Source organism: Narcine bancroftii, chromosome 4, assembly GCF_036971445.1.
Source record: "Narcine bancroftii isolate sNarBan1 chromosome 4, sNarBan1.hap1, whole genome shotgun sequence".
NCBI lineage: Eukaryota > Metazoa > Chordata > Chondrichthyes > Torpediniformes > Narcinidae > Narcine > Narcine bancroftii.
Genome location: NC_091472.1, coordinates 134,936,929 through 134,949,479, shown reverse-complemented (window position 1 = coordinate 134,949,479; position 12,551 = coordinate 134,936,929). Strand labels below are relative to the sequence as shown.

At 40.5% G+C, this 12,551-nt stretch overlaps 1 protein-coding gene across 4 annotated transcripts in view; it reads left to right on the top strand.

The window, feature by feature from the left end:
- emid1 (EMI domain containing 1) overlaps positions 1 to 12,551 on the top strand; it is a 383,223-nt gene that overhangs the window by 247,211 nt on the left and 123,461 nt on the right. For all 4 annotated transcript variants that reach the window (XM_069932905.1, XM_069932904.1, XM_069932907.1 and 1 more), the window contains exon 6: positions 8,019 to 8,163. In XM_069932905.1, the coding sequence (XP_069789006.1) occupies positions 8,019 to 8,163 (145 nt within the window). The remainder of the gene's footprint in view (positions 1 to 8,018; positions 8,164 to 12,551) is intronic.

Genomic DNA, 12,551 nt, shown 5'->3' with positions numbered 1-12,551 from the left:
TCTTTTCAACGTCCCTTGTATTTTTTTTTAACCTTCGTTTTTTTTCAATACCAGTTATATATATATATATATATATATATATAGCATCTGGCAATGCAGTTAGGTAAGGGTTTGAGTTTTTCTCTCTACTATTTTCTTCTTTCTGCTTTTTTATATATTATTAGAGGATTTTTTTTAAAAAAACAGTATATACTATTTAGAATATGAATTATGGATATGATTTAAAATTTACTGGTATGTATGTTAGTGATATAGGGAATATCTTATTTAGTTTGTGTAACTGCCCAAATTATTTTATTGAATGGTACCATTTTTGGCTGTATAAGTTCTTTATTAAAATTAATAAAAATATTTTAAAAAGAACTTGGAAAAAGTGATTCAATTAATGAGTCGTAATCACTGCCTGCTTGCTGGGACATTACAGTCACTGTCATGTAAGGTTTTTAGACATTCTAGAATGGTAAAATCTTTTTGGAAGTCTAGTCAGTGCTGAAATATCTATTCCCTGTATATGGCTTGGAACAGTGTATACACGTGTTAGAGTTATTTCATATGAAATTTGTAATTGTCTAAGAAAAGCCTCAGGCAATTTTTCACCTTAATTACTTCAGATTTTAACTGCTGAGGATCCAGGCAAAATCACCCCCACTTCTTGTTGCAAGCAAATTATTACCGTATTTTTGTGCATATATAATGTGCGCGTTACGTGCGTATTTTACAAACCAGGTTCTACCCCCTACGCATTATGCGAAAATATTTGGACACGTTGAATAAAAAAGTGAACTTAATTGACCAGTCTCTGCTTCTAAAGTAAATTAGTTTTTTTTTTAATTTAAAATAACCATATAACATCTTAACTAACAAGTTCAAAAGCTGGACAACATATTAAAGACAATAAAACATAGAGCAATTAGTCTTCTTCATCATTGGTAACCCCCTTTGAATCCTTCAAAGTTGGATTGTAAAATTCTTTGTTAAAATACTTTAGGACAGCCTGCAACTGTTCTTCTGTTACTGCAGTCAATACTGGTATCTCATCGCTGTTATTGCTTTCGTCATCAGTGATGGAATCACCATCATCAGTATTATACTATACCAGCTTTTCTGAATCCACTCCAGATAGTTTCTGGTGTAATCCTATCCCAGCCTCTGGGAACTCATTTGCAAACTTCACTATAGGTTACTCTTTTCAGCCATCAGGCTGCGGTGAACTCATGAGTGGCATTCTGCATCCATTCCTCCCATTCTGATCTTTTTTTTTATATTACTTGTTTTAATATCATGTACCTTTCATTCAAATGTGACATTTTTTCCAATAATAATATGAAAAAGGCACTAACAGCACAAATAATTGGGGCATTTTTGACCTTCGTTTGGAATTAGAAAACACCCAAATTAAAGATGCAGTTTAAAAATAACAGAATACTCTTCCGATCTCAAGAGAATAAAAGATTCCTGCTCCTCATGTATTATTGTAAACAGATTAATCAAATCATTCTCCGTCTTTCTTCTAATTTCAGAAAAAGTGGAATGTTCTATAACTGATTGAGGGAGCAGATCAATCAAATATTCTATTTTTAACTATTCTTCAATCCCCTGCTAAAATCATGTTTATAAAAAGGTTAGTCTCAACTGCAACCCAAAATGATGGACTTCCCAAATGAAACTCAATATTAAAGATCAGAAGCCAACATGAGAATGTAACAAGAAAGGTACGAATCAGAACCTCAAAGAAAATATGGTATATGAAGGTTTTTGTCTGGGTGTGAACAAGTGGCCCCCCTCCCCCCAACACGCACAAAAATAAAGTTACAAATCATTTCTGTCGTGACATTATTCTGGTTTGCTGCAAACTATGTTTCTTGTGGAAGCATTCGACAAGTCTAATTTGACTTACTTTTCCAACACTGTTCAATGTGGTCCCTTTGAGTTTACTTTACACTACAAATGCAGCAGGTTGGATGCTGGCTGACATCATTCCGTAATTAGAAATTTCAGCACAAAAGCCCTGGATTTCCTGAGAATGAATGATGCCGTCTCTTGAAACCTTTGGAAACCACTGTAATTCTCTAACTAAAAATCAAAACTTAAAAAGCATATTTATCAACATCTAGAACGATTCATTCATTATCGTTCACTGAATATGAAGTTCGTCCCTTCAAAAGTAAGGTTGATAGGGACAGACTCAGCTCCAGCCGCAACACACTGGACTGAAAATGAATTCCAAGCCTACAGATTAGTTAAGTATATTCAGGCTAACTTCTCCTCCCCCCCACCCCCCCCCCGCCTCAATTGAGTCACGCTGATTCCTAACCAGTTCCTACTTCTGTAAAATTTAAGGGCCAGTCCGAAGATCAACCAACAGGATGAAATGCATATATATACACACACACACACACACACACACACACACACACACACACACACACACATATACGTATATATACACATATATGTATATGTATATGTATATATGTATACACACAAACACCCACATACACACACACCCCCCACACACACCAACCCCCACAAACATATATACCCACACACACACCCCCACACACATACACACCCACACACCCCCCACACACATACACACCCACACACCCCCCCCCACACACATACACACCCACACACATACACACCCACACACACCCCCCACACACATACACACCCACACACACACAAACCCCCACATACACCCCCACACACATACACACAAACCCTCACATACACCCCCCAACACACATCCACACCCATACACATACACCCCCACCCCCACATACACACACGACCTGGCGTTTACTACCAATAGCTGCAACTGTTTCTGCGGTCCAAGGAAATCAACAGTGCGGACCTGTTGTTGCCCCGAACGGCACAAACATCGACATCCTCTGCGGGTTGATTCCTCATCGGAGCAAATCTTTTGAACAGTTTTGTCACCACGCTGCCGCTTCAAATCATCAGTCGGGATGGAACCAACAAGCGGCGTTTTTGCAAAGAAATCTACAGGTCGAGAAGATTCCCCCCCACCCCCACCCCCACCACCACCCCCCTCCCATTCTGATCTGATGAACTTATTGAATGGATGATTAACGGAAATATCAAATGGCTGCAGTTTACATGTCAACCCACCTGGAATTACTGTAATGTGGACCCCAACAGAATTTATAGTCCTTTTTTTGCTGAATGCTCTTTGTGAGCTGCCATGGAATCAAATAAGAGTAAAGATATCTTTGGAAGAAATAACTGCCTGGTCTAGGCCTGTAACACCTTTCCACCCACAGTTTCATAACATTGGAGTCCATCCAACATTTCTTATTACAGTGAACAACCTCAGTATTGGGCATTTTTTTTCACGGCAATGTTACCCTTAAATATGATAATTGGCTTCAATTTAGCGCCACTTGCATTGTAGCCAAAGATTATAGTAAAGCACAATCTTTCATCTCCAGTTTTTGTTCCAGAAGCAGCCAGTTCTTGTGGCGGGGATGTCAAAGGGCATCGGGACTTTATCCATGTTAATGACGTCCTCAGGTGTGATTTTAAATTTGTGTCAAAGTTGCAAAAATCAGATTTTTCTTTCTTCCTAATCTTCTGGAAGTTGTTCTAGTTCTTACCGACAATCTGTTTCACTTCATAAACTTTGGTGTCCGTGGGAACCCTGCCTTGAATTGCAGGATGTCTCTTTCACCCAATAGTCTTACTTACATCTGAATCATGACTGTAGATACAGCCTGATTTAATTCTCTTCAACTAAGAACCCACTCTTTCAAGTCAGATTCTAACTGGTGCCATTTAGCTTTCGGGCCACGACATGCATGTTTTCGTGGATTCATCCTCTCAAGCTCATCTTTCTCTTTCCTCCATTTGTGAATGGATAATTCGCCAACCTTGAACCCTTGTGCTGCTGCTCTGTTGTCAGTTTATTCTGCTCTGGTAACAACTTTCATCTTGAAATTAACAATGTAAAATTTGCATTTGGCTCCTTGCATTGTGAAAATAACTGGCACTCTAGATCGCAAAGCTGATTATACTGATTAAGTCTAGATCAAAGCTATATAGTCTGATACTGTTATCTGCACATGAAGGAACGTGCATAATTTAAAGGAAGTGTGGGAATGTACTGGTAATAGCAGCAATGAAAGAATGCAAATGCACAATTAAAAGCTAGCATGGGAATATACTAGGTAATAGTGGCAATAAAAGAGCAAGCTCAGTTTAAAGCTAGCATGGAAATTTGGTACATACAAAATTACTCAAAATTTTGATCTTGGGTATATCTCTTTGGCTAGAGTCCGATGGTATTCCAATAAACAGGATATTCTGGCTAGGGCACTGAACCAAAGTTAACTGCCCAGACCCATGCCCTGAGGGAGGAGATTAACAAGATAAGGTTTATTTTAAAGAAAGGCTTTTTAAATCATGACAGATTTAAAATCCTGCTTAACTCTGAAACCTGTGTTTGATCTATTTACTTGATTCCTCTCCAAACCTTTTTAATGCATTGCAGGAGATATCATCTATATAATGGCCGATTAACACCTCTGGGGCAAGTTGATTGGATGTTAATAGTGGGGAATTAACTGTGACAGATTATGGTACTATAGGAATGTGGTTTGGCTCATGTCCCATTAAATTCAAATTGCTTTTGTCAATCAGAATTTAGAATGCTACACCCATGCGTTAATATATGTGCATGCACTATACAATATTATTTTTACACAATTTACGATTTTGTGCATGTTATATGTGTGTGCTATTATATATTTATGTACATTACCGCACGGATGGCAGTCTCTTCAATCTGAGGCGCCTGCAAGCTCACACCAAGACACAAGAGAAACTTGTCCGTGAACTACTCTTTGCAGACGATGCCGCTTTAGTTGCCCATTCAGAGCCAGCTCTTCAGCGCTTGACGTCCTGCTTTGCGGAAACCGCCAAAATGTTTGGCCTGGAAGTCAGCCTGAAGAAAACTGAGGTCCTCCATCAGCCAGCTCCCCACCATGATTACCAGCCCCCCCACATCTCCATCGGGCACACAAAACTCAAAACGGTCAACCAGTTTACCTATCTCGGCTGCACCATTTCATCAGATGCAAGGATCGACAATGAGATAGATAACAGACTCGCCAAGGCAAATAGCGCCTTTGGAAGACTACACAAAAGAGTCTGGAAAAACAACCAACTGAAAAACCTCACAAAGATAAGCGTATACAGAGCCGTTGTCATACCCACACTCCTGTTCGGCTCCGAATCATGGGTCCTCTACCGGCATCACCTACGGCTCCTAGAACGCTTCCACCAGCGTTGTCTCCGCTCCATCCTCAACATCCATTCGAGCGCTTTCATCCCTAACGTCGAAGTACTCGAGATGGCAGAGGTCGACAGCATCGAGTCCACGCTGCTGAAGATCCAGCTGCGCTGGGTGGGTCATCGCCTTCCCAAGATCGTGTTATATGGCGAGCTATCCACTGGCCACCGTGACAGAGGTGCACCAAAGAAAAGGTACAAGGACTGCCTAAAGAAATCTCTTGGTGCCTGCCACATTGACCACCGCCAGTGGGCTGATATCGCCTCAAACCGTGCATCTTGGCGCCTCACAGTTTGGCGGGCAGCAACCTCCTTTGAAGAAGACCGCAGAGCCCACCTCACTGACAAAAGGCAAAGGAGGAAAAACCCAACACCCAACCCCAACTAACCAATTTTCCCCTGCAGCCGCTGCAACCGTGTCTGCCTGTCCCGCATCGGACTTGTCAGCCACAAACGAGCCTGCAGCTGATGTGGACTTTTTACCCCCTCCATAAATCTTCATCCGCGAAGCCAAGCCAAAGAAAGAAGAAACATTATATAAGAGAAAATATGGCTGCTACCATCAATGAAGTGGACAGCCTTCCCATTTACTCTTCATTTGCAAATCTAGAGTAGCATTATCTAATTGTGCTGTGATTGGTGGGGGTAGGTTCATTATTGATTACTTTTGCCCTTTAAAGAGCAATTTGGTTCAGTTGGGATAGGAATCTCATTGCAGTATAGATTCAAACAAGATGAGGCAATTGTACTTTTGATCAGTTTTTTACATTTCTCCTGAATATTTTTGACAATAAAAGATCAACCATGCTGAATGATTATCTGGGCCTAAGTAAAATGATCCAATTTTTTGTATTTACTTTGACACATAAAACTCCACTTTTCCTTTCTCCAGTTGGTTAAAGAGAGGTTTCATCTTCTTGGTTTATGGATTGGATTAAGACTTTCTGATGCTCCGGTTGAATGCACAAATGTAGATGGGGAATGAAGAAGGGTATATGTTTCCCCAAGATATCCCACTAATGGTCACTGATAGTATTCTGACACCACCAGTCATGCTCAATATTTGAAGTACAACTGCTTCACAACTAGAAAGACTTATTCCATCATGTCTTGGTTAGGCTTGTTTTTGTGTAATTTTAAAGCAGGTAAATTCAATGTCATTTCAAAAATAGAATAAAAACACTTTTCATGGAGCTTTTAGATTATGGAAGAAGAATAATCATGAAGAAGACTCCATAAAATGAACAGGATTAAACTAACTGAAAAATTATGTAAGGACACTGTAGGCGCTATAATTTGGAGCAAAGTCCAGTGCTTTCGAGGTGGCCTCTTCTATGTCAGCAAGACCAGTCAGACTAGTCAATTGCTTTGCCAAGCAACTGTGTCTTGGCCATAGTGAGCTCGCAGTTGTAAGCCTTTTCAACTCCCCTCTTCACTGTCTCATCAACCTGTCTGTCCTTGGCCTCCTCCATTGGAGGTGAAGCCAAATATAAAATAGAAGAAAGGTATCAGGGTAATCTACATTCCAATAACCTTAAATTTCAGGTAAACCTCACCTCGTCTTTTCCTCTCTTTTCTTCTGATCTACTCTGGTTCAACTTATAACCTTCCCTTCTTATCAGATTCCATAACCTGCAGCCCTTCATTGCCTCCACAGGTCACCTCACAGTTTTTGAGGCTATCATCATCTTCCCTTCCCTCATATTTTTATTTATAACACATAGTCCAATGTCCTTTTCCTTCGTGAACACAGATGAGAAAAAAATTGTTTACTATTTCTCCCATCTGATACGATTCCTTGCACAGTTCACCGCTCCCATTTTCCAGCAGTCCTATTCTATCCTTAACCCTCCTTTTACTATTCACATATCTATGAAAACCCTTAGGATTCACTTTTACCTTATCAGTTATTGACACCTCATACTTTCTCTTTTTGCCTTTCTAATTTCCTTCTTAAGGTTTTTTCTGCAATCTGTGTAATAATCATAATTTTGCTTCTTAAATTTAGCATATGCCCCCCTCTTAACCTGAACCAACTTCCTAATTTTTAGAAGCCAATTCCAGCCATTTAATCCTGAGCCGACCAATTAGCGATGGGTGAAGACTGGAGCATCCAGGGAAAATCCATGGAGGTCTTGGGGAGAACATACAAATTCCATACAGACAGCGCTGGGCTTGATATATCCTCACCTGGATCCACCTATAGTTTGCCAGTTCCTGTATTACCCTTCCCCCTCAGCTCATTGGCTACCCCTTAACACACTCAGTCCTGATGCCTGGCCTTGTCCTGAAACATTGACCATCCGTTTGACTCTACAGATGTGGCTTGACCTGCTGAGTTTCCCCAGCAGCTTATATTGGGCTGAATAAAAGATAGCTTGTAAACAAAATGTGTAGAAAAGTGAGAAGGAGTTTAGGATTAGAACCTCAGCTGCAGGATAGCACAGGCACAAACATGTTGATTCAGTGTGGATTTTTTTTTTTTGGTTAATCTTTCATTCCACATTTTTGTCCATATTAGTCATCTTAATTTTGGCTGCCAGATCCAATATTTCTGTGGTAATTAAGACTACATTTAGTCTGATCCTGGTTCAATTTTAAGCCTTGCTTTTTGGGATCATTTTACGGGTAGTACTTGTAAGTAGTGTTTTTTGGGCTAAAAAAATTCACAACAAAACTTTCATAACTTTGTCCTTGAATTCCAGGTTGCATTACTGGCAGCTGCAGAGCCAGCAAGTTCTCAAATAGCAAACCGAGGGCCCCTGACAGTTAAAGGAGCATCTGAAGAAACATTTAAACTCCGAGGAGCCCCAGCAGCTCGAGGAATACCTGGAATTCGAGGACCAAAAGGTCAGTATTAACAAATAATGCTGTATTTTCTTAAAAGCAATATCAATTTTGTGGTCAGCCTATATTCAGATGAACAGTTTTCAGGATAATAATTAATTGCACAACACTTCTATGGTCGCACTTTGCAGATTCTGATTCTGTGGGAGGACAAGTTAGTCTGTGGGAATTATATTAGACTCATCAAAAAAAATCCTTCAACTGGTAGTTCATAAAGCAATGAAATGTTGAATCTGAAACCTTGTTGGCTTGCTTATTTTAAGCCATTCATTTAATATTACTTAATAGGTGTCAATAGAATGGCCATTCTAACTTTCATTACCCTTTTGATTACTTCATGAAATTAATTTTTTTGCCATATAGAGTGGCCTTCTTCAGAATGAGTGTCCATGGAATGGAGAACTGATGGGTAAGATTCGCAGAGACAGATATGTGGATAGGAATGGTTTGGAGGAATGTGGGCCAAACACGGGCAAATGGGACAGACTCAGCAAGACAACTTGATCTTCATGGAAGAGATAACCTGTTTCCGTGTTACAGAAGTCTATGATTCCATAATCAAAGATGTCATGCTTTGTTTATTAGGAAAGATAAAAGTGATCAAGAGTGTATTCATTAAACCAGACAACGTTTAAATGGCATTTGAAAGAAAGGATTTGAAATTAGGCGCATGAGCATAGAAATGTTCATGTACATATGCATCTCTCTGCCTTAAAAGTGCATGAGGCAAGACTGGTCAAAGATGAAGTGTTACTGGAACACACTGCCTGAGAAGATGTTGAAGACACTTGAAACACAGCATTAGATGAGCTCTTGAATCACCAAAGCGTAGTCAGTTATAGACCAAGTGCTGGTAAATGGGATTAGAATAGTATTTGATGGTTGGCATGAACATGGTAGGCCAAAGGGCTTATAGCTTTGCTGTGCATCTATGAATGTTTCTACAAGTGATTCAGCAGGAGAATCTTCATAAGATAAATTAAGTAAAGCAAGTTTCATTGTTTGCTGAATTAGAAACAACAGAGAAAGAGGATTAGAAGGTTTAGTTCATGCAGACCATTCTTAGGACATTACAGACTCCACAAGAAAAAAAGTTATTGTAATTTCCCTATTTAACCCCATGAAAGAAAGGACAGCTGAGAATACATTTCCAGTTATGTCATGTTACCTTTTCTTTAACTTTGGGTCAAATTATTTAGACATGTCTGTATTTGTAATATTAATAGTGTGCCTAAATTAGAGTGGATTGCAACCATATGTTTAAAAAATTCAGGTGTGTTTTATTTTGCTTTTGTTGGAACAAGTCAAGTTGCAGTAATTCTTGTTGTGACCAAAATGTACATTTAATATAGAAACCTAAGTATGTTTCAATTAGCATTGCAGTCAAAATCATAAAAAAATAACCATGCAACGTTTTGTTCAAATAATCTGTAGATCAAAAATCTTAATGGAGAAAACAACAAAATCTTACAGGGTAAAAATTGTAATGAATGGATCCAAACTGAATAAATGTAAAATAGTAAGATTTTGATTCAAAACGCAAGCACCTAAATAGCAAACAACAATACCCAATTACTGGCAAGATGCTTATCATTATCAAATGAAATATGGGTACCATTTCTCCATGTGGGAGATATTAGAATTGCTATTTATCTCATGGCACAGTGATGAATTAGATTGGATCACTGACCTATTCAGGAGTACAGTTCACTAAACATGGAAAACTGCTACTAGATTCTCATCCCATCTGTACTAGTGTAAGAACAGGTGCTTTTTTCATGGAGGCGAAGCAAGATGAATGGTGGGAGGAGAGCGGACAATTCTACAGAAAATGATAGCAGCCACAGATGAAGCCTCAGTCTGGAAGAGTGTATGAATGTATGGATGAATTCTTATTGTTTTACATTAAAATTGTGAGTGAAGATCTGGGTGTTTTGTGCGAGTCATAAAGTTCCAAATTATTAAACCGTTCATCTCTTATGCTCTAAGGCTGCTTTTCTGGTAATGAGTGAACTACAGCTCCATCTGTACTTGAAAGACTTTTAAGACAACCAGCAAAAAATATTTCTGTTAATTAGTCAAACAATATTAGTCTCTTCAATCTGAGGCGACTGCAAGCTCACACCAAGACACAAGAGAAACTTGTCCGCGAACTACTCTTTGCAGACGATGCCGCTTTAGTTGCCCATTCAGAGCCAGCTCTTCAGCGCTTGACGTCCTGCTTTGCGGAAACTGCCAAAATGTTTGGCCTGGAAGTCAGCCTGATGAAAACTGAGGTCCTCCATCAGCCAGCTCCCCACCATGATTACCAGCCCCCCCACATCTCCATCAGGCACACAAAACTCAAAACGGTCAACCAGTTTACCTATCTCGGCTGCACCATTTCATCAGATGCAAGGATCGACAATGAGATAGACAACAGACTCGCCAAGGCAAATAGCGCCTTTGGAAGACTACACAAAAGAGTCTGGAAAAACAACCAACTGAAAAACCTCACAAAGATAAGCGTATACAGAGCCGTTGTCATACCCACACTCCTGTTCGGCTCCGAATCATGGGTCCTCTACCGTCACCACCTACGGCTCCTAGAACGCTTCCACCAGCGTTGTCTCCGCTCCATCCTCAACATCCATTGGAGCGCTTACATCCCTAACGTCGAAGTACTCTAGATGGCAGAGGTCGACAGCATCGAGTCCACGCTGCTGAAGATCCAGCTGCGCTGGATGGGTCACGTCTCCAGAATGGAGGACCATCGCCTTCCCAAGATTGTGTTATATGGCGAGCTCTCCACTGGCCACCGTGACAGAGGTGCACCAAAGAAAAGGTACAAGGAATGCCTAAAGAAATCTCTTGGTGCCTGCCACATTGACCACCGCCAGTGGGCTGATATCGCCTCAAACCGTGCATCTTGGCGCCTCACAGTTTGGCGGGCAGCAACCTCCTTTGAAGAAGACCGCAGAGCCTACCTCACTGACAAAAGGCAAAGGAGGAAAAACCCAACACCCATCCCCAACCAACCAATTTTCCCCTGCAACCGCTGCAATCGTGTCTGCCTGTCCCGCATCGGACTTGTCAGCCACAAACGAGTCTGCAGCTGACGTGGACTTCTTACCCCCTCCATAAATCTTCGTCCGCGAAGCCAAGCCAAAGAAATTAGCAAATGACTCAAGGTAAATAGGAACTTGGTTTGCCTTATAAGGAAGCAATTTGATTTGTTTTTGGACTAAATTTATCAATTCCATGTGATTTTAAAGCACATTCTGTGATTCTTAATGTAATAATTCCATCATAAAATCAAAATACCTCCATAAGTTAATGATTGGTACTGACTTAATGTGCTAAGTAGAATTGTAAACACGAGAAAGAGTACAGTCCAGCATGTCAATTTTGGGGCTTTTTTCTCCCTCTCTAAAATAGGAAATTTTAAGCCACTGATTGAGAGATAATAAAAACACAGAAATGCTGGTGGAACTCAGCTGGCATTTTCAGTCTCTGTAAGCTTTTCAGGCCTGAGCCCTTCTTCAATGAATAAACAGAATAAGCCAGAAGCAGGAAATCTCAGAAAGTCTCATATTTCAAACAATGGGGGAGGAATCCAGACCAACAAAAGGTGTTAATTGGATGTGATAAGGGGAGGAAATAATTTATCCTGTTTGTGTGAATGGAGAGAAACGGAGACAGAGAAAGGCGAAGGGGCGACGGGGATGGAGACGAAGTGGAGAGACAAGGGGGAGGTGTTTAACAAAAGCCAGAGAAGTCGATATTAATGCCATCTGGTTGGAGGTTGCCCAGTTCGAAGGTGAGGTGTTGTTCCTCCAATTTGCGGGTGGTCTCAGTCTGGCAGAGCATGAGACCATGAACAGACATGTCAGCAAAGGAATGAGATAATGAATTAAAATGGGTGGCGACTGGGAGATCCATGCTGCTCATCAAAGCAATCTCCCTGTCTGCGTTCCGCCTCTCCAATGTAGAGGAGACCACAACCACTGGCTTTTGCTAAATCCCATCCCTTCTTTCCCTGTCATCTTTCCCTTTCTCTCTCTCTCTCTCTCTCTCTCCATTTGCACAAACATGATAAATTCTTACCTTGTCCCTTACCATATTCAATTAACACCTTTTGTTTGTCTGGATTCCTCCCCCATTGTTTGAATTCTGAGATTTCCTGCTCTGGCTTATTCCTTGAAGAAGGGCTCAGGCCCGAAACATTGGCAATATATCTTTGTCTCTGATGGACGCTGAAAAGACGGGCTAAGCTCCTCCAGCATGTTGGTGTGTTTTTACTACAATCACAGCATCTGCAGACTTTCGTGTTTCACTTGATTGAGAGACCTCAACAAACTTTGTCTGGAGCAGATCAGGAAATCATCTCAACCTCTTCCCTGGCCAGGAAA